Genomic DNA, 25,670 nt, shown 5'->3' with positions numbered 1-25,670 from the left:
AATCTTTGGTGCATTAACGCCAGGGCTGTGGTCGAATAGAGTATATGAATGGAAGACATGATAAGAGCTGGTTGAATTGTCTAAAAGCAAGAAGGAGAGGAGTTTCATGCTTCCTATTTGATCTCCTTTAGCAGATACTGGACCATCCTTTACAGCAGGAAAGGAGATAATGCCATCAGACAATTCCTTATAGTTCCCCATAGAGCACAGTTTCCTCAAAGTCCATAAACCACAACATCACAAAATTCACGGGGGCCTCACAAGACATGTTTTAGGCCTCTTCAACTTGATATCGAATGTCTTAAAATATACTTTATTGTTACTCCCTATGAGAAGGTGAGGGTTAAATTTCTCTACACTCTGCATGAACTGAAAACATCCTTTCTTGAATAGTAATTGTAGGATGGTGCATTTGTCATTGTACTCGTCGTGTTATAAATAAAGATGGTTTGAAGAGAAGCCTGGTGGATGTGCAGTCTGATTCCCTTAGCACCTCAGTCTCCTGTTGTCATTCTGCAGATGCTTTTACAACCTTCTACATCCACGTTTTCTGTGTTATATAAAGCCTGCGCTACTCTCCGCAATGCCACTGCTAAACACGATAGCTGCACAGCAATGTGATTTGAAGCAGAGCATGACTGGCGTTCCCCGCCAAGGAAAGTGAGACAGGTTCTAGCCATAGAGTAAACAACATGGGAGCAATGATTAGTTGGTTTTGCTTCCAGTAGCTGGTTGAGATTGGATTGAGCAATATTGTGTGGATAACTGTGCAATTTGGGGCATACATCGAGATATATATAGAGTCCTCCGAGAGAATCACGCCTCATTACATTGATGCTCTGCCGGCTTCTCTTCTACTAAAATGTACAATTGCACATTAGCACCTAGAATATTTCAGTTCATGGCAGAATTTCTCTAAATCAAATTATCAACATTGGGAATTACTGCTTACATATGTGAGTACAAAGGTTTTTAAAGGTTTAGTATGGGACATTGTTCAGTCATCAATAAAGCAAGTCACGATTAATAACCTTAAACAAGAAGCTCTAACATCAAATTTAAGTAAAGTGTTAAATGAAGGCATGCATGGAAATATTCTGAATATGAATGTCAAAATCCGGATAACCTTCAGGCAAGTAGCAGTTTTTCACTTGATACAAATAAAGAATAGTATTTGGTGAAAGTTTTCTGGCTTCATCTCATTTTTCAAAGCTCATTTTTCTTTTGATAAACAAGTGTGAAGCACAGCAAATGCTTCTGTTTTTGTTTCCCGAAAAGCCTATAGTCTTTTTTTTATACAAGCAAAGGACTCAGGGCCTGTGTGGTGATCATTCTTCATTTTTAGAGCCTGTGATATTTTTATCTTTTTCTCTGTGGCCCGGGTGGACAATGGAGTGGGTAGAGCCAAAGCACATCAATTATCAAGCACAGGAATTGCTATTTGAGTACCAAAGTAGTGGACAAATGATAGCCGTGGGCATGACTTGCAATGAGAAGGGCTGGTGGTGGGGGGGATGGAGTGAATAGGGTGGCAGCAGAGGCAATGGGGTCTGAAAAAAGAAAATCAATACACTCAGACCATGTTTGTTCTCATCGCAGTCAGTCATTAGTTTACAAAGCTGACTGGAACGCTCCTCTATGATGCTCTGCAAATTTACTGCTGGATAAAAAATAATCTGATTGAGACAAGTGAGGCAGTCTGTGAGTTACCTGTTCCAAGTTCATTTGAGGGAATACTATTTGAAGAAGATGAGCTGAGATGATGATCTTAAGGTTATACTTCATCTGAATAATCAAGAGCTCACGCTCAATTTACTAAAGAAAAAAATGAGGCTAGAAAGTTGATGTCTTTAGGTACAATGTCCTGCTTGACTGCATATTAAATTATCACATTACCATGCTAACATTTCTTATTTGGCACTAAACCTAAAGTACAGCTGAGGATGATGAGAACGTGGTAGGCTATTTGGCTAGTTACATTTTTAAACAAATGATGGCAATAGTTAAGGTATCACCATTATAACTAATAACTTCAGAGGGAAAATAAATGCTTTACCTAATTGTATGTAGATACGTGCAATAACTATGAAACACTTTAGTCTGGAGCAAACTGGTGGACCAACTGTCCATCATCAAGCCCACCTGTGTATAACCACTTGCATGAAATCTCCTCAATAATCACTCTGATAATCTTTAATGTCTGTATATGTATGATGACTTAATTAAATATGAAAGGGGGTAATCCAGATTCATCCTCCAAAGACCTTAAATCCAATATTTTCATAAAAAAACAAAAATATCGGCCTCATGTTGCTGTCAGAGGAAAAGTGAAAGGAAACTACTATTGTTCCTCTGAGGAGTATGAATGTCTGGACATGTAATTGCATCCAATAACTGAGATATTTCAGTCACGACCAAACTGGTGGACCCCCTCCACGAGCTGTGCTCCTGTTTTACTAATACTTCAGACATTACCCATGATCTTCCCCCACCAAACCAATACCAATCATTACAGTCAGAATTATAAATCCAGATTGTGTTTCAGCTACTGGAAGGAGAATCTAATGTGCGTTCAGTCATCTGAGAGTTAATTATCAACATCACGATTGCTTAACTGAGTGAAAAGATGAAAAGATCACATTACTGTGCATGATTTACCAAATAAATTGTATCGGTGCCTTTGGGAAAGCAATGTGGAGATGTTAGCTTCATAGTTTGTATGAACCTCTGAGGGAAGCTACGTGGGAGTATGAAAATCTGCATGAGTTTGAGCTATGAAGCGTTATGGCGATGTGAGAGGGAGATGGCTGTCTCTAGAAGGAGAGGAATGAAATAACCTCCATTACTGAGTCTGCATTCAGAACAAAGAGACAAAAGGCACTGAAATGAGCCTATAGGTGAAGAGTGCAAAGTCATGATTCGAAAGATTCGACTATGGGACAATACACACCGCACCTCAGTTAAATGGACCTTAACTTTAATTGCAAGTCGTTCCCTCTCTCATCTCCTGTTTTATTGCTGGGGAGTTGTTTACTATGCTGAAAAGACCATCAGCTGTGGACTGGCCTCCGTGTGGAGCAGGAGTTTTTCAACCATAACGAAGAGCTGGTTAAAAAGAAGCACTTCCTGTCACCACTTGGACAATATATTTGTCTGGAAATGAACTTTGTGTCGGCTCCCGCCTCATAAACAGATCTACAGCTGATATCAAACTGATATCAAGAGGGTCTACAAGCTAACAGGATAATGGGAAAAAGATAGAAACAAACAAAAGTGACACATAAGCACTTTTACACACGTGTAATATAATAACAAAACACATAACGGATGTGACACCATTTTAATGCGCTATTCCATTCCATAAGTACAATGCACTTTTCCCCGTAAAATAATAGTAATTATTCTTATTTCCATTTATAGATCAGACAAAAGCTGAAAAGCTGATTCATGCCTTCCTTTCCAATCATCTTGATAACTGTAATGAACTTTTTACAGGCTTCACAAAGAAGACAATTGAGACTCCAGCTCATGCAGAACTCTGCAGCTCGGCTGTTAACCAGAACCAAGGGGAGAGAACACATTCGTCCAGTTCCAACTGCTCTGCACTGGTCACCTATTACACACAGGATTGACTTTAGGGTCCTCTTCCTTACATACAAGGCTCTGATTGGTCGAGGGCTGAGTTACATAGCTGACTCTCTAGTTAACTATGTTCCCTCTAACACTGAGATCACCTGCAGCAAATCTATTAGAGGGTCCAAACAACAATCAGAGATGCAGTTTTTTTAAACTGCGCTCCATAGGTTTGAAACAGACTGCTCAGAGAATCTAGATGTATATATATCCATAGAAAACTTAAAACATTTCTCTTTACTTCAACCAAGATCTTGCACTTGCCTGCACGCCTGCATTATCAATTTTTTTTCTACTTTATGCCCTATTCTTTTAACTGTCATTTTAACATGTTCTTCAGCTCTTCTAGGTTATTCGAAAATATTTTTATTTTTTTTTAAAAAATGTGTGTTTTCATCTATATTGTATGTAAAGAACTTTGAGCTGCATTTCTTGTACAAGGCCTTATTATTATTATTATTATTATTATTGACTAACTAGGTGTGAGAGGGACACAAAATCAATCAGGTAAGGTAGAGTCTTTCTTTCTTCAATTCTGTTTACATTTTTTTGTGGTAACTATGATGTCATTGATAAGAAAAGCACTCATTTTCAAGCTGCAATCAAGAATCTAAATCTATTTTTCAGCATAACATGACCTCTGGATTAAATTTGAACTGATTTTTTTTCTATGTTTGATGATAGTATTTTTTAAGTAAGACTCAAAGGACCGCTGTTTGTTTTAATTTTTCTGCCATCACCTAAAACAAAGACTTGTTTATTTGTTGGAGCCTTCTATGTCACACATGTTTCCACAGCAGCCCAGCATGGACAAACCAATCACCGGCTCTGGAGAGGACCCAGATTTTAAGTTTTGTGAAGGCCATTGTAGATTCTCTTCCATGCTTGGGAGGTGAAGGTGAGGGGTACTCAGCTGGTTGCTATGTGCAAACTTCACTTTGAGCTGACACTTAATCCGACACTATAAATAGTCAGGTGCCCATGTGCTTACTGTTATCACTCCTCTTTTCATACTGACCTTAAATCAATCCATCCTCAAATCAATTTCAGCAGAAGTGATGGAGGACAAAACTCCACAGCCCTGGTTCTTTTCAAATACTCATTTAAAGTTTAGTGTTTTAGAGTCTTTGTGTCACTGTCCCTCCACTGCAGCCCTGAATGTCCAGGGGAGAACAAAAGGGGAGATTTGTGAGAAAAAGACTGCAACTCCGCGAGATAATGAATTCATCCAATTTATTCAGCTGAACTCTAATGACTTCTGATTAACAGTGGTATGTGTTTTAGCAAATAATACAATATAGATTTAATATTAGTACGATAAGCATGTTCAGAAAAGACTGTACTTTGCATCATCTTAAAAAACATCCAAGTATAAATGGAAATGACTGTGTTAAAAGATTTAAAACTTACAACAGTGTTCAGCCTTATTATTTTAGGTGTATTTTGTGCATGCAGTATTAACAAACAAATGAGTGATTTATCAAGTTATTACAAACTAATTTTCCACGATGTGAACGTGGAGCCTTTGAGCTCCAGGGAGCTCCAGGGCCTCAGGGCACTTGCTCGCTCTGTCTGATTAGTTATCTAGTCTTTTTTTTTGCCTGCTGTAATATGACACAGAAAAAGGAATACGCTAACTGCTGCTTAACAATGCAGCCCTCAAACACAATACGAAATAAAGGCACTTGCAAAGATAAAAGTTGCAGGACCTAATATATCGTATAATGCTACAACATCCCACTCACACAGTGAATGTACTGCAGGCCTGTCAGCCCCCCTTACAATTAAAATCTTTGGCACATAGACATAATACAAGAGTTTAACTGTGATGTTACTAATACGAAATAAAATCCTTGTGTTCTCTCACACAATTCTCTTTGACTTGTGTGATTAACAAAGTGCACAGGCCTTTAATGGCTCGAGAACACATCAATAACCCTGGTGGTGCATTTTAGAGTGAAATATAGACCTTCAGTTGAGTCCCTTCAGTTCACACATAAACAAACCAACATTGTGTCTACAGGGTTGTTAATATTGATTCTGTCTAAATAATCGACCCCATACTTGTTACTTTGCTTCTTGATTGAGCAATATGTCTGTCATGAACTTAGAAGTTAAAAAAAACTTTATTTGTCAAATGATTTGACTTTAAATTATATGCCCAGGAAAAGGTAAACCAAGTGGCTCTGAAAAAACAGGCCTCAGTCTGAGTTATTCAGATTACGCATGAGATCCCCTTCAACCACTTACTTCTTCCTCCAAAAGCACCCACCTGCCGCTCTAACTCTCAATATGGCCAATATGATGGCCAAAAGTACAGCACCACCAAATGCAGTCCGCTATTCATGAGCAGTGAATGAGGAGATGGGCAGCCCTTTAAATAATGTGCGTGCTTCCCACACACACTAAGACACTAAGAGCACTTCCAGCCCTCCTACGTTAAAGTGTGCAAACACGTGCACACACACACGCACACACACACACGCACACACGCACGGACGCACGCACGCACACACGCACGCACACACGCACACACACACACAAGACTTAGCAACAGGTATTGTCAAAATCAATGGTTTTAGTTTTGAGAATAATTTTAACTGTGACTTTTTAAATGAAGGAATCGGTGCTAATGAAGCCTTCCTGGGAGACAAGGGAAGCAGAGGCGTCTTCACACCTGTCTGATGATGAATCACAGTCGCCCAAGGTAGTTATCTTGCCACAGGAATGAGCTTGGGGCGCTGGGCAGCAAAGGCAATAGGGTTATAGGAAATAATTGAATAATAGTAGGGTGAGAGAGAGAGAGTGGGCGATAAAATGACAGTTAAGAAAGAAGACAGAGATACAGAGGGGTAGAAGGAAGGAGGAGAGATGGAAGGACGGAGAAAATGAAAATCACTCACTTGAAGCAGAGCCTTCTTAATTACTCTCCCCACATCCTGTCTCCACTCATGTATGTCGGGGTTGAACTCGTCCAGATTAGGTGAGAAAGATAAAAGTAGAGATTTGAAGAATTCTGTCGAGGAGAGTCGGGGGGGGGGGAAATCAACCATTTATTCACTCGGCTCTCAGGGCATTATTCTCATGGAGCTGTGCCAACTGTCATTTTGCTCAAGTTGAGTTTCAGGTAGTTAACACTTGATGAAAAGAAGAGGGCTTCACATATCCCTGCACTTCCCTTTGGCTAAATGTACCAGATGCACTTTGAGATAATTAGAAAAATGTCTCAGCTTTATGCCATCCCATCTGCTGGTCATAAATCACTGCATTATACAGATACTTGCTGCCAGATTACTACATTTCAAATGAAAAGATATTCTTTAGAGGTATTTTACTCAAGCAGCAGATTAATTTCAGAAAGGAACAACCCAGGGAATAGGCAGAATAACCCTGATTCAAAAACGATGAATTGCAATGTACTTAACTGCTTTAAATGAGACTGAAATTTCTTTTGCACATTAAAAGCTGGAAAGTTATTACTATTACAGACTTGGGCACAATAAGAAAACAAGCACTGACCTTTGACTGCTATGGTCTTGGTATCCTGCAGTATGGTGTTGGCTGCAGCCACTTGGACTGTGATGGTGTGCATTCCCTCATTCGTGAAGGTGTGTGATATACTCCCGTCCAACGTTATCACTGGCTGCAAGCACACAACTAAGAGGTTAAGAAATCCTGTTACACTGCACATGGCACAACTGCTCTACACTACACCATGCCTTATTTAGTACACATATGGATATATAGCTTATATCATTAGTCCAAGTACTTTGACAAAATAAAAGGTTGTGAAAGGTATAAGAGGAACATATTTGTTAGGTGGATATTTTATAATGCTCATATGGGTTTTACTATACTGGAAAGGCAAGCACTTTATCTATGATATAACAATGCTAAAATTTAATGTAATCTACCACACATTTTGGTGTATGGCATTGGCCAACGAGCAACTTCAACTTTGAACTTTGATAACAGTTGAAAAGTAAAAAATGAGGTTCAACATTGTTTTGCCATTGTCTTTTGTGTATGGGTTGATGGTTTATACTACCCTGTTTCCCATTGTACCATCATAGTTAAGTGTTGTATTGGAAAACATTACTAATTTACCCAAATATGTAGGGTGTTCATATTGTGGATGATATATTCCACTTGATGAGTGCAAAGGTTGATGGCTCTTAGTCAAACCATCCACAAATGCTTTATGATTCTCCCCGAGAGCCGTGAATATTCGCACCAATTATACGACAGTCTAGCAAGCATTTCTAAGGACACTTATGTCAACCTCAGGTTGGTGCCAAAGGTGTGGGCATCATTCTTGGAGGATCCTCTGAGGACCATGAATGTATGTACAAACTCCAGTCTGTAAATTTTCATACAAATCTATTTAATGCGTGTGACCCTGACATTTTTGCTGAAAGTGTATTGTAACAACAAACACAAAAGGAGCAACTACAGACAAACTAATGTCTGAGGGATTTTTTTACCAAATGGAATTGCATTATGATTTTAGTTATCCTGTACATACAAATTCCTTTTGGCTAGCTGCAGAACCTTTCGAATTTATACCAAAACTTACAAAAGTAATAAAACATGAAAAATCTGACATATCAAGCAAAATAAATTAATACTAAAATGTATATTAATGGGTCATCTCTTGGATGATTTACCTCTGTATTGTTGCCCAGCCACCAGAAGTAGGTGACGGTACGTGGGTGACTGGGCAACACCACTGCTGTGATGTTCACCTCCTTGTTTCGTATGACCACAAAGGGAGCAAGAAGTTGAACATGTTCCACTGGACCTACAAGAGTTCAAGAAAAGAAACACAACAAAGAAGTCACGGTCCTGTGCATGGTGACTTGCTCTGAGACTCCCTTGAGACTTGTGGAAGCACAAAGAGTGTAACGATTGTCCGAGGGAGAGAAACAAACATCATCACATTCAAATGCTTTTCTCCATCAGTCCAAGACCTGCACCTTGGGAGAAATAAAAAAATATTCCAAAAGTGTATATGTGTCTTCGCCCAGTGATAAAGTAGTGACCTGTCCAAGTTGTCTACCTGCATTCAAGGGTAGGATCCATCTCCTGTCCGCACCTTATTCCCCATGAACAGGATAAATGGATAAAGACAATGGATGGGTGGATGGATCCAAAGTGGATAAAGAAAATGGATGGATGAATAGATCCAAACAGTATACACTCTTAGAAAAGATTTACCCTGCGGGGGGAAGAGTTCTTGCCCAGAGTGTGTTGACATGAAATGATGGATCGAATTAGAAAATTCAAAATGATATGACCTCTTACTGTACGACCAGTTTGATGAAGATTATCTTCATTGGCCAAAAATAGTATGTTATATAAAACTGAATTGGAGCAAATACATAAAAAAAAAAAGCAAAGGCTGCTCACAAACTAAATCTTAATCATACTGTAACAGAATTGTTCCACTTTAATGTCTGTTTTTTTTCAGACTCGATAAATGGAAAATGAGTCAGACAGCCGTCCAATTATTGTGTCCGAACCTCATGCTGGCAGGTGTACTGAGATTGCCTCATAGGTAAGAAATACACCATATGGTGAGCCTTTTAACAGTGTGCATGCTGTGATAGCAGGAGATGAAAGACTGTTGTGTTCATGTGATTATTTTCTTGGTCTCAGATTCCACTTTGTTGTGAAGATATCGAGATGTAACGGTACATTTATTACTACTAATAACGACTGTAAATGGGCATTATTCTTTCATGTATAGTGGAGGGAAAATAATCCTCACATGATAGACTTTCTCAGTTTTTTTTATCCTGTCTGCTGTAACAGCATGTACTCACCACTAGGCCGATGGAGGGTTGGAAGTGCTTGAGTCCACAAGACACTTTTGGAGTTTCAGGGGAAAACAGCATTGCAGCCAAAACTAATACAATTGAAGTAACTGGGCACCGATTCTTTAAACACTTCACCCACCCCCCAGCATGGTGGTGAGTAGATAATGAGTGAATTTTTCATTTTTCGGTGAACTGTCCCTTGTAAGTGCTTTGTCCCTCCTGTGCCATGACCCACTGGAGCTTCTACTGAAATAGTGCCCCAGTCTGCTCATGGAGCAGTTACGTTTCTTCTAGACTGGACTGGATTAAAGTAAGTATTTCCTTAAAATAGTTGGATATTTGTTGTCATAGCAACAATGAAAAAAAATGAATGTGATTGAGGATGAGGAAGAAAGAAACAACGCAGACTGTTTGACTCAGAAAACAAACAGCGGTTCTACATTGTGTTGATCCATCTATCCCAACCTCCCTCGAATGTGGCCTTTTTGCTCTTTATACTAATTGCTACTTTGCTCCTGCCATAATTACTACAGCCACTCTGGCCGGCTTAACAATAAAACTGAACTATGGGGTCATGATCAACTGCAGCTCAGACGATTTATGGGTGCTGTTTTTGAAAAAGAGGACACTTTCCAGCTACGATAGCTCAACTCTTTCTCCAAACAGCTATCTCATATGCACGGTACTCAACTAAATGAAATGTTATTAGCAAGATCTACAACCAGGCAAGTTGAGTCAATTTACTGTTGTTTTTTTCAATATCAGCCTTGGCATCTTTTCTTTGTCCTTTTGCTCAGGGTTGCCTGAAACCATGTAAATTCTAATAGTGCTTTGGGTGTATGAGCAGATATTGTCCAGAAAAGAGATAATTTGATCCTTCTGAAGATACGTCCATCGTGAACACATTTCATTGTCATGATTAAAACTGAAATCCTGGCAAGATCACAGTTTTTTTGGCATTTTAGTAGCATATACATGTAGATAGATCATAGTTATTCCAATCTATCCTGACCACTTATTTGCAAACACATTAGATTTATGGGCGCACCCAGCAGCAAATGAGTTCCTGGGAAATGATCGCCAAAAAGTTGTCTTGAGTAATTCAAAGTGACAGATGATCAAACGATATTCTGACAACGTCTGACAGTATGAAGTGGTCACAGTAAAACTCCCTGATGATAACATTTTGCTTTTGGCTCTGTAACTATGGTGATTTCACCTAAAAAAGTCCCATTCTGACACAGAAAATATGTCAACGCCGTCATTTTTGACATGATACCTTCTGGGTAATGCTTGAAAACATCCCCACTAAGAACCAAACAGGACCTGACAGGGGTCTAGGTTGCTTTACACTAATCTCAGGGATGAAGTTTCAGATGCAATTCACTACTTTCCTAGAAAAACTGCAGCGAAAGCCTGGTGTCGTGCTGTGGTCTGGGGGTGCTCGTCTCGCCAGGGCTTCGGTTAGTTCTCATCCTCTTTAACCAGAACTAATCTTTATCCTCAGTTTGAGATGCTTGGTGTGTGTGTGTGTGTGTGCGTGTGTGTGTGTGCTTGTGCACTTATGTGTGTCAATGAGAGTCAGTCGTTTGGTACTAAAAACGCTCAGCAGAGAAAAATCACTGTAGGGAAGCTCACACACTTTGGAATAAATGCAGATAAATGATCACTATCAGAAATATATAAATCCAGAACACACTGACTGACACATCAGCATGGTAAGGTGTTGAATTAAAATGGATTGAACAATGAAATTAATGAAAGATTAACTAACCAGAAGAAGACACTGAAAGGAACTTATTGCCACTGAGTCTAGCTGAAAAAAAAGGTGATCTTCTAATTTGTCATGTAAGGTGCTGTGTAAAATCTGCTCTATTTAAAAATAATCCATTGTGCTGGAGTCGTTTCCTCAGGTAACCGGCAATTAGCTGGAGTGGCCCAGAAGGCCCACTTCACCGTGTCTGCCTCTGCCCACACTGACATCTCACAGAGACACGTGACGTTTGTAATGACCTTTCTCCCAAAAGATGTGTTTATCAACTGAATTACACCATCCTGCGCACAGGACACTTTGGATTTTGGTTTTGAAATTGCATTTTGTGTGTGCATTAACAATATAAGCACAAATCCTAGCACAGCTTAAAATAATTTTTAATTTACACTTAGGTACATTACTTTCTATCATTTAAAAACCTCTTAAAGCATAATATCTAGATATATAATATAAAACATATATTATCATTATATTCCATATAATATATACAATATAAAACAAAGCTAGCAGATTTTTGTCTTTCCCCATGTAGTTTTTGCACGTGTTCATTTTAGACTGCAAACAGTCCCACCGACCTCCTCCGGAGAGGAACAGCCACCTGTATGCAGCCTGAGAGGAGAAACCCAGGGCGATACAAGAACACAAACACTTGTTATACCACTCTTGTTAAGTTTGCTGTCTGGAGCTGTTGTCTGGACTGCGGTGGCCAGACAGGGAGGGAATAGTTTTCAGAGAGATATTAGGAAGAAAACCTGAAACAAGAAAAGTGAGAGGAGCAAAAATAGAATTTTGGAAATTGATGGGAACATCTTCCTTACAATCCCCAGAGAGAAATGAAGCCCTTTACAAAAAACAATGGCACCATGGTGTTTATAGTGAGAGCCCTTACATGTGATATGCAGGAAGAGCGTTGTGGTGTCAAAACCCAGCGTGTTCTCTGCCAGTGCTATGACACGGAATATTCCAGCAGACTTGTAGACGTGCTTGATTCCCTCCTCAGTCCAGCTGAGGTTGGAATACGACACGGCTGTGCCGTCACCGAAATCCAGCTGGATGTTGGTCCGTAAAGAATCCCCCTGAAACACAGCACAGCAGAGCTCAGTGTGACCTGTGATATCACAAACCTTGTTTCTTTCTCAATCACTCGCTGACACTCAAAGTGTGATTGCATGTTAATATAATCAGCAGTTTTGGTGACAAGGAGCATGAGTGAATGAACTCCCCACAGAGCTATTCAGAGGTTTAACATGTGGTATTTGCCTGCCAGAGCCAGCTGGTGTTTTCAAAAGAACTTGTACGGACACATGTTGTACGCATCTCTTTCGCTTCACTGTTTGTATTCATCTTAAATAAATTAGACTATTTTATCTGCATTAATATGGTTTGCTCTTTATTCATTAATTGATTTATTATATTAGTTTTGGCTCAAAGTATGCTCATGAGCTTCACTAATGTTCTTGTGGACCATGTGTTAGTTTGTGTATTAGTGTAACTATTGTTATGGCACATTGTTATTGTGCATAAGTGAACAAACTACTTCCCCCTAGTGGGAAAATTGGAAATTTGCAATCTTGTCATACCGACAACAAAACCATGCAATTGAAGAAGGTGTCATGCTCAATGAAGAAAAATACAGATAAGTGGTTATAAAGCTTGATTAAATCAGATCAATGCCTCAAGAAATCCCCACCAAACAGTCAGCCACAGTAAGTTTTCACTGTTTGACTGACAGCTCTAAAGTCCCATTTGTTGAACTTCACTAAGTGATTACCAGGGCAGAGGTTGTTGGCCTCCGCCAACCATTCAGGTTGCTGTGGAAAAGGTGACGATGCTCCCTTCCTTTACAAATGTTTCATTTTGAGTAATAGACAAAAATATCACTTTGATAAGTTGACCTTTGTCCACCAAAATGTTATCAGGTCACACCTGGGTTCAAAAAATGAAGAAATGCCATCACAGCGGTCCAGTTCACGAGAGTGGGATGGATGGACCGCCAACCTAAAACCATAATGCTTAAGGCCGTGGCTGGTTAAACACTGTAGCTTTAAGCAGGACATTGTGAATCTCTGTGACCTCTGCCCTCATAATGAATCTTTATCCAAATACTGAAATCCCACCCTCTGATTCATGTGGCTTGTTGGGAGCACAAACCGCTCTCACATTCAGCTTCCAAAATAAAACTTTGAACACTTCAATGTTTCACGATAGCTGATAACCACTGGCAGTGTTTATTATTATCCTTCCCAAAAGTTACTGCATTGTAAAAAAAATCTGAAAATGCTTTTTACACAGCGGACAACAATAACAGTGAAACTCGTAAAGCTCTTGCACAGTGATTCAAGGTAAAGAGACGTTTTTATCACACACTGTAAAAGTGATGGATTTATTAGACTACTGTAACTTCTACTTTCACTAGTTCCTTTTACACTGACATAGAAGAGGGTCATAACTCCAAGCGAGAAACAGATTTGCCTCTACAGTAATACTGAATTGGCAGGGATGGATCACTGAGAAGTAAAAGTAAAAAAACATAAATGGCAGAGAAGTGTTTTAGAAGTATCAGTACTTGAAACGTCCATGAAATGCATAAATGTAGTTTTATAATTCATGAGTGTGATTTTACTTTATTTAGATAATAACCTGTCATCATTTTGCTCATTGCTCAAGTATATATTTACAAAATGTTATGACAGTACTCAGATATAATTACACAGTTAGATAATTACAGTTGTTCCTTCAATTATTCCTCTTCCAGTGTGATAGTAAAAATTATTTTGGTGGCTTCCAGAGTTAAATCTGACAAATTTAGCAGAAAATATACTGGCACCTAATGTGCTTTGTTTTGCACAAATTTGGCAATATCCATGTACTTGGTGAATATTAATTAAATGAAAATATAACTTATAGCTCAAAGAACCCCTGCAGCAGTGAAGTAATTATGAACAAAAGTTTCAGCTTTGATTACTAATTATCTAGATGTTGTCATTCAGTGTATATTCTGTATGCGTGCGTTTCAGAGACTGTGTGCACATGTGCGTCTGTGTATACCACCATGTTTGCCTTTGCATGGTGTGTAAGTCTTCAGCTGCCTGCTGCGTTTCCTCAGGGAATCACATCTGGCGCTATCCGGGGATCAGCACTCAGCCCGAGTGTCGGTGGCTCCAGCTGCCACGGCGACCAAATGTGAGCTCACTCCCCCCTCATTGGGCCCATGAAAGCAAACTCCCAGACTCCCCTTGGCACACCGTAGCGCAAGGCTGGTGGGATCTTCATTTGTAAAACTGCATTAGCGTGCCAGCTCCACCAAAATGCACATGCAAACACAATAAATAAACCAATTGTTTTCTTTCTTTTTCATTTTCTTTCACTCCTTCCATCCCTCTCTACCTTAGTCCCATCTTTGTGTGCCTCCAAGTTTGAAAACACAGAAGGTTTGTTTGAGGCTTTTGGGGATATTTCATGCCACTTTGCCTGGAGAATGATATCTGTGATTGGCTGGAGACAATAGAGAACAGCTAAGAACAGGGTTTGTCGAGGCGGCCATTGTTAAGAGCTGTAATGAGTTGGCACGCAAACAAGACCTGGGCTCCTTGGCGCCAATGTTACTCAGCTCTATGGGCTGTCCATTCTGTGTTCACGCTTGCTCTCGGTATCAGCCACAATGGAATTCACTCATCTGCATGAGACTGAGGCTGACCTGTCTCTAAATGTCAGTCTTTGTGTGCGTGGATCTCTGCGGGCTGAGCAGATCCAAGTGTATTGTGGCTGGAGCCTTGAGACTTGGGACATCAGTGTCACTTGTGCAATGAAAGCACAGTTGTACTGCGCGACAAGGGTTTGGTTACACAAGGCTGGCGTCTGTAGTCGTGCGTGTCAAACCTGAACCCACAATGTCAGTGTGATGGGGGACAACAACAACAACAACAAAAATCACTGTAGCTGTGTATAATTCTGGAATGTCAGCCTGGTTATTTCTCACTTTTGCACTCACGGTCAATATTAAATGCAGGTGCTGTAAAAGTTTGTCAATGAACAGAGTATTGTTTCCATGGTTTAGAGCATCCTATTGTTGTAAGACACCATGGGTGAGAGAAACTAATCAAACTTTGTCTGTGAAATATAGTTAAATAAGCGCTGTTGCTCAATATTTCTGCATTAACAATGGATCTATGGATGGATGAATAAATTATCACATAAAACTGCAGCCCCCTTTAGATCTAAGGAGCCACTGAGCATCCTGTGGCAATGGGTCTGTCTTTGGAGCCCAAAAGTCAAATAATGGAATAGTTATTTGACACAAAAAAGGGACATATAGGTTAAAGTGTTTTAAACTTACTGCTGACTAATTTCTACATATATCCAAATGAGTCTGTACGAATCTATTTATTATCTTGTGGCAGAGTCTGAAAATGAACTCTGCAGTTAATATTTTATGTGGGAATCTTCAGTAGTCGTGGCTGTCATGTTTGATCACAATGTTCATTGGCAGGAGATTCCACAGAGCTTTTCCACTGGGGCAGAAATATGTTTCACAAAAAGATAACATGAGCAAGAACAACTGGAGAACATTTTCCCTTAAATGTGACTGGAGTGCCAAAACGTAACTAGCTCATAAAAATTCAAACCGGCAAACAACTATTAGGGAGATCACAAGGAGCGTGTGTTAACCAAGAAGGACACAGTGTTCAAGTCTTTGAACTTGTTGAACTTGCTGATGATTGAACTGGAGACACTTTGGGAAGGGACCAAAAATTCACATTATGCCGATCACTAAAATTCTAAAATAAGACATTTCAACAGTTATAAATAAATACAATTTTAAAGCCTTAAGGGAACAATTAAAAAGAAAACCCCAAAAAAATCTGTTGTTGAATATACCTATTTTCTGTGGAGAACAGAAGTAGCTCTCTGATGAAACAACTAAAATGAGGCATGCTGTTGCCAGCATCTATTCTCCAACTTAAGCGCTGAGATGGCAAAGCTTGAGTCACTTCAGCTCTGCCAGAGAAACAGTCAAATCTGACTCATGACATCCCTGAACCAAGAGGGAGGCCAGATTACCCACAGGCAGGAAGTCAGTCCTCACTAGAGCTGATTTCAAACATGCACTAAACTCCTGAGATCTGCTGAACTTTCTCTGCAGGGGCTGTATGTGTGAACACAAATGTCCGAGTGAGAGCCTCGGGAGTTCCTGCCAACTGTCTCCCTCTGGCCCCTTAGTCTGCAGAAACTCCGGAGGAGTCGAGAAGCGAACACAGCAGGACTCAGGATTCGCCACAAGCAAGCAACTTATGCAAAAATGCAAAAAAGAAACAACTAAAATAATACAAATATATTAATGATAAAAAAGCAGAGCCACATGGCTAGAAGACAGTTTATGGTGATAAGAGCTGATGCTGGTGTTAATGTACAGTAAACAAACATGCGTGATCTCCGCAGCGAGATTATTATGTTATGTAAATATGAGGCAAGAAGCCCCTGCAGAAAGCACCACCCCTCACCTGGACTCTCTGGAGAACTGCAGTTGTGACCACATCTGAGCAGAGAACCTCCTGCTGCAATGTTCATGTGTGAAAGGCAAACTCCGGAGAAAGTCTGTACCCTATTCTCTGGAGTTTCCCCAGAAGCCAAGTCTGAAAATGGCTTAGATGTCACCATATGGTCTGTTGCAGCCTCCTCGGTTTAAAAATGAATCAGTCGCAAAAAGCTTATTGTAATGAATGGGCTGAATGCGCCAATGGCCCTGTGCAGACCGGGTATTAGAGAGAGGTGAAGAGAGAGGTGCGCAGCGCTAAGTACGTCAGTTCACACATGTGTCTCCAGGGTGCCCGCAAGCTTTCATGGGAGAGCCGGCATCCGATATACAGAGTAAAGAACCCTTCCACATGGTAAAAAAGTATCTTAACATTGTCCTTATATTTAAATCATTTTAGTTATCCATCCATGTGTGATTTTTGTGTAACTGCAGAGGATAAACTTCAGTACTTGTAAAGGTTCGTATTTTGTTAGGGCTGCATTTGTTTGTATGCGGTACAACCTTCTTTTTTATCAGTGCAGGTAATTGTACAATGTCATCATGCAGTTAATCAGCCTCATGCATTTCAGAACTTCATCTATGAATTATCTTCCAACCACCTGCTCTCACACATACACTGTACTCAGCAAACACAACACTGTGTAAAGTGGCAGAGAGAAAGTAGAGTGAATGTGCAAGTGTCTCAAACTCCCTCTGTCGTTTTCCTTTGATGCCAGAAATGGAACGGCAGATAAATTCTTCATGGATTGTTTGAGATTTGCTCAATGTCATTTAGGCACGAGCCAATCGCTTCTCTGCCAAATGCTTAGTGAAAAGTGAGTCACTTTAAAAGGGCTCATTTGTAGCTGTAATTACTGTGTTGCGTAACACTTTTCCTGAACAGTTAAAAAACAGCCACTGTACCATGTGGTCATTTTGTTCTTATGAAATACCAAAGCATGGGTCCCTTTTACTTAGATTTTCTCCTTGCTTTTAAATGTGGATGTGTGCCAGTCTCTTTACCCATTAAATATTTAAGGCTGCTTGCCTTCCCCCTGTTGCAGGCTTCATGAATATAAATTAAACTTTGAATTCATCTTGAGAATTTCCTCAAAGAGGGTTGATGCCACAAGGATTCTTTACTGCATCACTCTTTTATAACATTACTGAGCACCCCAACTCCATTCCTCCATCACCCCCCCTTCCTTTCCACCAGACAATCCCCCTCTTAATGAAAGAAACAGGCTTCCATTCCTCAACTCATCACACAGTAATATGACAACCCGGCCTGGACAACACCCCAGGGGAAAACACTATTGCTAAAGCCCCAAAAGCTTGCAGTTCATTCCGATGGAATATTCTGCCTCAGAAAGATGCAAGGCAGTTTCCTAGTGACCAGACTTTCCAGCTCTGGACAGAACGCCTCTCACTCACTAGAAGGGTCTCTGGTCAGGTCTTTTATTTCTGCCTCCGGCTCAGAGCTCTGACAGACTGTGGGTGAGCTGCAACAATTTGACTCTATTAAACTTTGAGAGTCTTGGCACTAAGGCACTCTCCTACAGATCACCAGACAGTCCTTAAGCATGTGTGCTTCAGGGGTCAGTAAACTGACTTCGGTGAAACTTTGATTGGTACACTCAGGGCCTGATCTACTAAAGGTTTGCGCGTGTAAAAAAGTGTGCAAACTTGATTTCACCCGCAAAAACAAATGCAGGCTGATCTACTAACGATGCGAACTGAGGATTGCGTGCAGAATAACACGCTGTCCATTTATTCCTGTTTCCTTAATGAATATGCATTATCGGGCATTTCTACCCGATTGCGCAAAATATTGGGAGGAGTAGAAGGAAATATTTGAATTAAGCACACGCAATGTGATTTACAAAGCATGAAAATAATTGCAGTGATTGTGACTTTGTCTATATTTAGTACGTTTGAAAGGTAGGTGCTAATCGGCACAGCGTTACGCACACATGGCTGCAGTCATTGTGGTGAGGAGGAGACGGCAGGAAGAAGACGGACAGAGCAGTTGTTTTCTGCTTGTGTTAACATGTTTGGATCGATAGAAGCATAAATGATCCCTCTCTTGCCAGGGCACTGAGAGTGAACTGCATAATATTGGTCAGAGGCACCTCTTCCACCCACCCCCCACCACCTGTTATATTTTGCAGAGGTTTTATTGTGAGCTATTTTTTCTTTTGTTCGTTTTGTTTTACCCACAGCATTTACTTTCTTGCAGATACTTTCCATTAATGGGATTTAGGTCGTCAGAAGACAATGATGGATTATAATGTGTCATCAGCATATACATGATAATTATGTGAACAAGAGCTATTATGGAAGAACTCTTCCACAAAAGACATTCTAATTCAACGCGGCCACAGGAATTTGTTCTTTAGATGAGCAAATGAGGCAAGTAGTGAGGTCTGAAAATGTATTGTGCATGATATACCGATATATTTATTTGCCTTTCGAGCATATCCATGTATTCTGAGAATTTTTTTTATAGTTTCACTAATACATGTCTTTATATTAACATAGCATAAATGTGAAATCTAACAGTGATATTGATAAACCTACAGCCAATTATCACCTGCCTCTGCAGAGTTACCTTGGATCTTAAGGGCGAAGCACTGTGGTGTATACACAAGATACAGAACCAAATATTTCACTGAGAAGATAGGGAAGACTGAAACAGAGCTATGACGAGTGTGAATACTGCACAAAACATTATGCATGTGTCTAAAAGCACAAATGTAAGTAAACTCTACTGATTAGCTTGACAAGGAATTGGATATTCTAAATTGCAAGCTATGGTGTCATAAAGTTGTTCTGGTCCCAGGAAGCCAACAAATAATTAACCCTACTTTCTGTAAAAATCCATTTAATAAATCAGTGCCTTAGGAAAACAGGTATTGATCTAGTCTAGTAAAGGTGCCATGTTTTGTGTGTTCTAACCTCATCCAGATGCACCAGGAAGGTGATGTTTGTGCCCAGGTTGGCCGTGAGTTTTCCATCTTTGGTGGTCACCAACAATCCTTTAGGAGGTCTGTTTGGACACTGCTGCTTTCTTGCTGTGTACATTTCCTTCACTCCTTTAGTGCAGTTGTTCAACACCACCTTACGATACCTTTGGAAAAGCACAAGTTAGAATTCAGATTGTCTTTTTTATAAATTGAATTCTGTTGTCGGTGCAGCCCTTGTGTCTGAATAGCCTTTTCAAAAACAGACTGGATGACAACTGACAATACATACCATGTCAGTGGCTTGGACACCTTGCAAAGCTTAATCACAGCAGTGGTGAATAAAGCACTCGCACAGTGATTAAGCTTTGTAAGGAATATGTCTCCTGGGTATTCTACAGAACCAGCAAAGAGGGCAAATCTTGTTCGCACAAGAAACACCAATGTAATATAATAGAAAGTAAATCATTGCACCCCAGTTATTATCACCTCTGTCTCAACCAAACCAGGTATACAGCTGTGGTTGAAACGTAGCAGATTATGGCAAGTTCAGTTAAGTGGAGTGATGACAAGGTGTAAAGAAAGTACGAATTCACTAATGGAATGACCAGCGTCAGGAAATTATCCCTATACATTGCAAGGAACGTGACTTTGGTCCCACATCTATCATGTATACATTTGTGAAATAGATCAACAAAAAAATAAACATCACTACAATATCTTCATGCAAAGTTTCATCATGGCCTCATGACTCCTCTATCTCACCATACGGAGGCAGTTTACACCAAAGGTGGAAGCAATACTCTACATATTCCAAAGGCATGCTGGTTGATTAAATGGAGACTATAAATTGCTTGTAGCTACCTTTCCTGCCCCTCAGGGGTTAACTGGTATAGCTAATGGATTGACAATCTTTCCAAAAATGAAGATCTACTGAACGGGCCACATGGCTTTAATAGTACTGCGATACAACCAGTAGCCAGTTACATTTACCTTTAGCCTCAGCTTACCCTCAAGTTCAGCCTGTATAATTGATCAAAACCCTGATGACGCTAAGGTGCACATCTGAAGTAATGTCACTAACAACTGCTGGTGGTCGCTAACACCTGCTAACATCTACTGGTAGTTGGTAACTTAAATTGTGCAGAAGATCTTCAAACGTACATGGAATATTCAACATCTTGTCTAAAAGAAAGAGAAAAAAAGAGGATGTTTTAGTGGCTTATATTAATCCAAAGGTAGCAAACACGACACAACACATTTGTGGCTCAGGAGGGAGCAGGGTCATCCAATAACCAGAAGGTCAGTGGTTCAATCCCCAGCTCCTCCAGTTTGCAGCCTAAAGTGTCCTTGGGCAAGACACTCTGACGGTTGTGTTGACAGTGTAAGAATTGGGTGTGTTAGAAAAGACACTGCATAAACAGGTAGACTCATATGACTGTATGTGTGAATGGGTGAAAGTGACTTGTATTGTGAACCTCTTTGAGTGGTTGAGATGAATACAGTCAATTTACATGATTTCATAAAGTCCTGGGGAAAGGCCACAAGCTCACAGTAGTTTTGTAAAAAAAAAAAAAAAAAAGCTCTTAAAGATAATTTACCTTGTGGGATTGTTGTTGATGCGTAAATATTAAAGCTGCATTTTTACTGTTCCTGTTTTTATTCACTTATTTTTCACTTATCTTTCACTCTCTTGATAGTATTAGTATTAGTTTTTCGTGGGAGAGGTTAGAACTTTATTATTCATATTAGCACATATAGTTCGATATCATCTCATTTATATAGTAATAAGTTAGCATTATTTGAAAATACGTCGGGATCTGCTTTAAAACCCTGATTGAGCATCCAAATAATCCACCTGAATTACCAGTATATAACATGATGCTGTTATGAATATGAATCATCCGTAAATAAACAAGTCCTCACCCTGTGCTGTTGAAGTAGTTTTGGCCCTGGCTGCAGCTTCTGGACACAGTAGAGGGATTGAACCAGAATGCAGGCCGGCAGTTCCCATCCCCGCGGCGTTCGTATCCATAGTCACTGTCAGACAACAAAGCACAAGCAAACAGCACCCGATCAATATCAGCATGCGAAGAGGGACATAGTGTCATACAGTGTGTCCCACATCCATGTCTTGTCTGTATCTGTATAACAGGTGACTAGGGGCCTGTCTGGCACACAAACACATGGCTAATATGTATCGATTAAGGCCACTGTTGCCACAGCAGTATGAAGCATTGTGTATAGAAACACACCCTGGAGGGTTTTGTTCTCTTCACCATACGCGAGGGTGACTAACTCTCGCTTGCCTGCTAGTGTTTTTCCAATCAGAACATGATTTACATCCAACAAAGCAAGGTAAGCAAGTGCCCATTCTGATAATGGCTGTGACATTGATGTATCCATTAATTACCAGGGCAGAACAAATACACAAAACTAACAGGCCTGTGGCTGATCAGTCCAGTTTGATTCTGTGATTACAACACTGTGAACTACACCATTAACAAGCTGTCAAGACTGATTGGTTGCACGGACGCATCGGCCAATGAGGTAAAAGGTCAGAATGGAGTCCATTTTCGGACAAAACAGCAGAGAGCATATCTTACAATTGGCATCATGTAACACAGTGCTGAAGCTGAATGGGAAAGCAGAGTTGGGATCACGGCTAAGCCTTATGACATCATTACCTAGTTGCTCTTTTGATTGGTGATGTGTCTTAGTTACTAGGAAACCAATAAGTATTATAAACAACAGCAGGATGATAGGTCATTCATACCATTTTAATTCATGTTTCAATATCTTAGTATACAAAATTAATAAGAAATAATGTGTATATAGTGAATCCAATTTTATATTTTGGGAATTCATCGTACCATGAATTAGAAGATACCTGTCCTGTCTGTACACTGTGAATAGAGGCACTAGATCCAGCAGGTGATGAGCTTATTTTGGCTAAAAGACGACATAGAGGAAAACCTCTAGCCTTACTCCATCCTAAGTTAAAAGACTGACACTACCAACACTTGTAACTGCTGGTAATTAACACATTGTATGTATTGTGTGTAATCTTTGGAAAAACAGAGACATGGAATTGACGGGTAATGATTTTTGTGGGAGTTTAGTTGTAGACAGGCCCCGGCACTTCCTAGAGTCTAAGCAGAGACCCTGTAGACAATGACTAGGCAAATTGATAAACTGTTATTTGGTAAGGTGTGATGTGTAAATTAAAAAACTTTAAAGGAGTTGTGGATTTTTGATATTTGGACAAAACCAGACAATTACATCCTGCTATGGGGCGGCGGTGGCTGAGGGGTAGAGCGGTTGTATTCCAAGAAGCAGGTCGGCAGTTCGATCCCAGTTTACCTCATCTGCATGCCGAAGTATCTTTGGTCAAGATGCTGAGCCCTGAGGTGCTCTTCATAGAAAAAAGTGCTGCCCATAGATGCACTGAATGAATGTGTGTGTGAATGGGTGAATGGCAAACAGTAGTGTAAAGCCCTTTAAGTGCTCACCCAGACTTGACAATCTCTACATGAATACACACCTTTTACTTACTGCAAGGACACAAGACTGGTATTGATCTTTTCAACCTACTCTTGGTTAGAAAGAGATCATTATAAAGTATATTTTGTCTGGACTGAGGAAACATATATAGCAATGTACATGTAAACACAAATCAAATTATGCTCTTCAAGGAATCCTGAAATATTTTTTTACCTCACTTTTTATATATGGAAGACAACAAGAGCAAAACGCGCATGTTATGCGCCACTCTTCACTTATTTATTTAATGATAATCATATGCTTCTATGTTAACCACATAATGTTTCCTGAAAACATCAGGATCAATAGGTATATTTATTTCGACCGGTGTAGATCAGCAGATGGATTTAACATTAATTTAACCTTTAATCGACAGTATTCCACCAGTGGGACAATTTATTCTTGGTAGCACAATGTTTTGTTTGATCTAGACTCAAGCTTTACACAACCTTGACAAATAACACATTATTTGAAAACTCCAAGTCCCCTGATTCTGTCTGTGGGCAACAGTTAAGAGTCCACTATCACTAGAAACGCTGTTGACACTGAATTAGCTCAGGCTTGTGGTTGCGACTGGTTCTCACACAAAAGGTACTGCTACAGGCCTCATAGTAAGACTTTTAGTGCATCAGCTCAGGATTTTAACAATACCAAAAAGACAATAATGTATTTGTTCATTACAACATATATTCTTCTTCAATGGAGCAAGTACCATGTAACTGCAATATTTTACACAATGTTGGATTGTGGGTTATTTGGAGCCTTTAATGTTGTTAGTCTAGTGAGTGTCCAGCTTTAATGAGTCTTTTTCAAATAAGTCAGCCTTAAAATGTTAGGATGGCTCACTTCCCAAGTCGAATGACATGTCTAGTGAAAACTAAGGGATTTGTTTACGACCCACCAATATGGTGTAACTACTTTATCTGAAAAATCAACAGTGTCCCGGTAGCGAGGCTCTGAGAGAGATCCGTAGCGGGCTTCTTCACGCCGCCGGCGGCCGGGGCTCTCACGAGCAGCCCTGGTCACCGGCTGCTTCCTGGGGGCTTTGCCTCCAGTGGATATACGAGCGGCATTAGCAGCAGTTCCATTGATTTATTTAGAGAGTGAACAAACTCGTGAAACAGACAACTGACAACAACTATACGTCGCTTGACATACGTCACATACTACGTTGCTCTGATTGGTTGTAGGTCTATCCAATTGAGCGAAGAGGCATTTTGTTTCCTGGTTCTGTAGAAACACGCCCCATAATCACAGCCCAATGGAGCAGTCTCAGACTCATATTCTGACTAGAATAATGAGTATGACAACGTCAGGCTAGCAGACAGGCTCTTCACACCTCAAATTGAGTTAAGGGATCTGATCTTCTTTCGGCATTGATAGTTTTTTTTAAATCTTCCCTTTAGAATTTTAAGCGTGCACCTAATAAGTCCCTGTAGAGCACATGTGTCAAACTCAAGGCCCGCGGGCCACATGTGGCCCGCATGATAAAATCTATTTACTATTAGAGCTGGCCCGCCGGCAATGTTTTGCAAGTTCTCAATACAAAATAAGTACTGAGAATTCCTGAGGGTCAGTGAACACGTCGGGATGGGGCACGTGACAGTTCTAGACCAATGGCAGGCTCTCATTGGCTGACGAGTGGGCGGGTCAATGGTGAATGACAGATCCCACAATGCACTGCCCGTGTGTCGGCACGTCAATCACGGTCCCGCGAACGCGCGCCTCACAGTATCACATATCACTTGTGACAACTCCCAACTATCCCGCTCCCCAAAAATGTCTAAACGAAAGGTGGCATTTGAAAACAGGAGCTTTCAAGACAGGTGTGAGGCAGAGTATACGTTCGCGGATGTAAAGGGTGGATCCGAGAAAAGATGAAGGAGGAAAAAAGTGAGGAAAACGTGAGTTGACAGCGTATCACTGCATCATACACCAGGAGTCGTTGTGTGGCAAAGCCTTGAAAATGAACATGTGATGAGCATCATAACATTAGCGGTTAACTTTATCAGAGCCAAAGGTTTAAATCACCGCCAGTTCAAGTCTTTTCTGGAGGAGTTAAGTCCAGAATATGGTGACTTGCACTATCACACACAGGTGCGATGGCTGAACCAGGGAAAGTTGCTGGAAAGATGTTTCCAGTTGCGTGAGGAGATCTGTGAGTTTATTGAAAGCAAAGGGAAAGGCACAACAGAGCTCCGAAATAAAACGTGTCTGTGTGACATCACGAGCCACCTGAATGCGCTCAACCTGCAGCTTCGGGGGGGGGGGGGGGGGGGGGGGGCGTGACATCACTGACATGTATGCTACAGTGAGGGCTTTAAAACCAAGCTGCGCCTGTGGGAGACGCAGATGCTGCAGGGAAACTTGTTTTTCTCTTGCTACTACAGGACATTTGATTTTTCTTTGAAGTCAATTATTTT

At 40.4% G+C, this 25,670-nt stretch overlaps 1 protein-coding gene across 2 annotated transcripts in view; it reads right to left on the bottom strand.

The window, feature by feature from the left end:
* The window catches only part of sorcs3a (sortilin related VPS10 domain containing receptor 3a), a 208,668-nt gene that overhangs the window by 7,472 nt on the left and 175,526 nt on the right, over positions 1-25,670 (bottom strand). For both annotated transcript variants that reach the window (XM_061090014.1, XM_061090022.1), the window contains 6 exons: positions 21,631-21,744; positions 19,700-19,871; positions 12,116-12,302; positions 8,301-8,434; positions 7,153-7,276; positions 6,537-6,649 (listed from right to left, as the gene is read on the bottom strand). In XM_061090014.1, coding sequence (XP_060945997.1) covers positions 6,537-6,649; positions 7,153-7,276; positions 8,301-8,434; positions 12,116-12,302; positions 19,700-19,871; positions 21,631-21,744 — 844 coding nt within the window. The remainder of the gene's footprint in view (positions 1-6,536; positions 6,650-7,152; positions 7,277-8,300; positions 8,435-12,115; positions 12,303-19,699; positions 19,872-21,630; positions 21,745-25,670) is intronic.

Source organism: Limanda limanda, chromosome 2, assembly GCF_963576545.1.
Source record: "Limanda limanda chromosome 2, fLimLim1.1, whole genome shotgun sequence".
NCBI classification, from domain to species: domain Eukaryota; kingdom Metazoa; phylum Chordata; class Actinopteri; order Pleuronectiformes; family Pleuronectidae; genus Limanda; species Limanda limanda.
The sequence above is the reverse complement of the archived record's forward strand: the minus strand, read 5'-3'. Positions and strand labels throughout refer to the sequence as shown.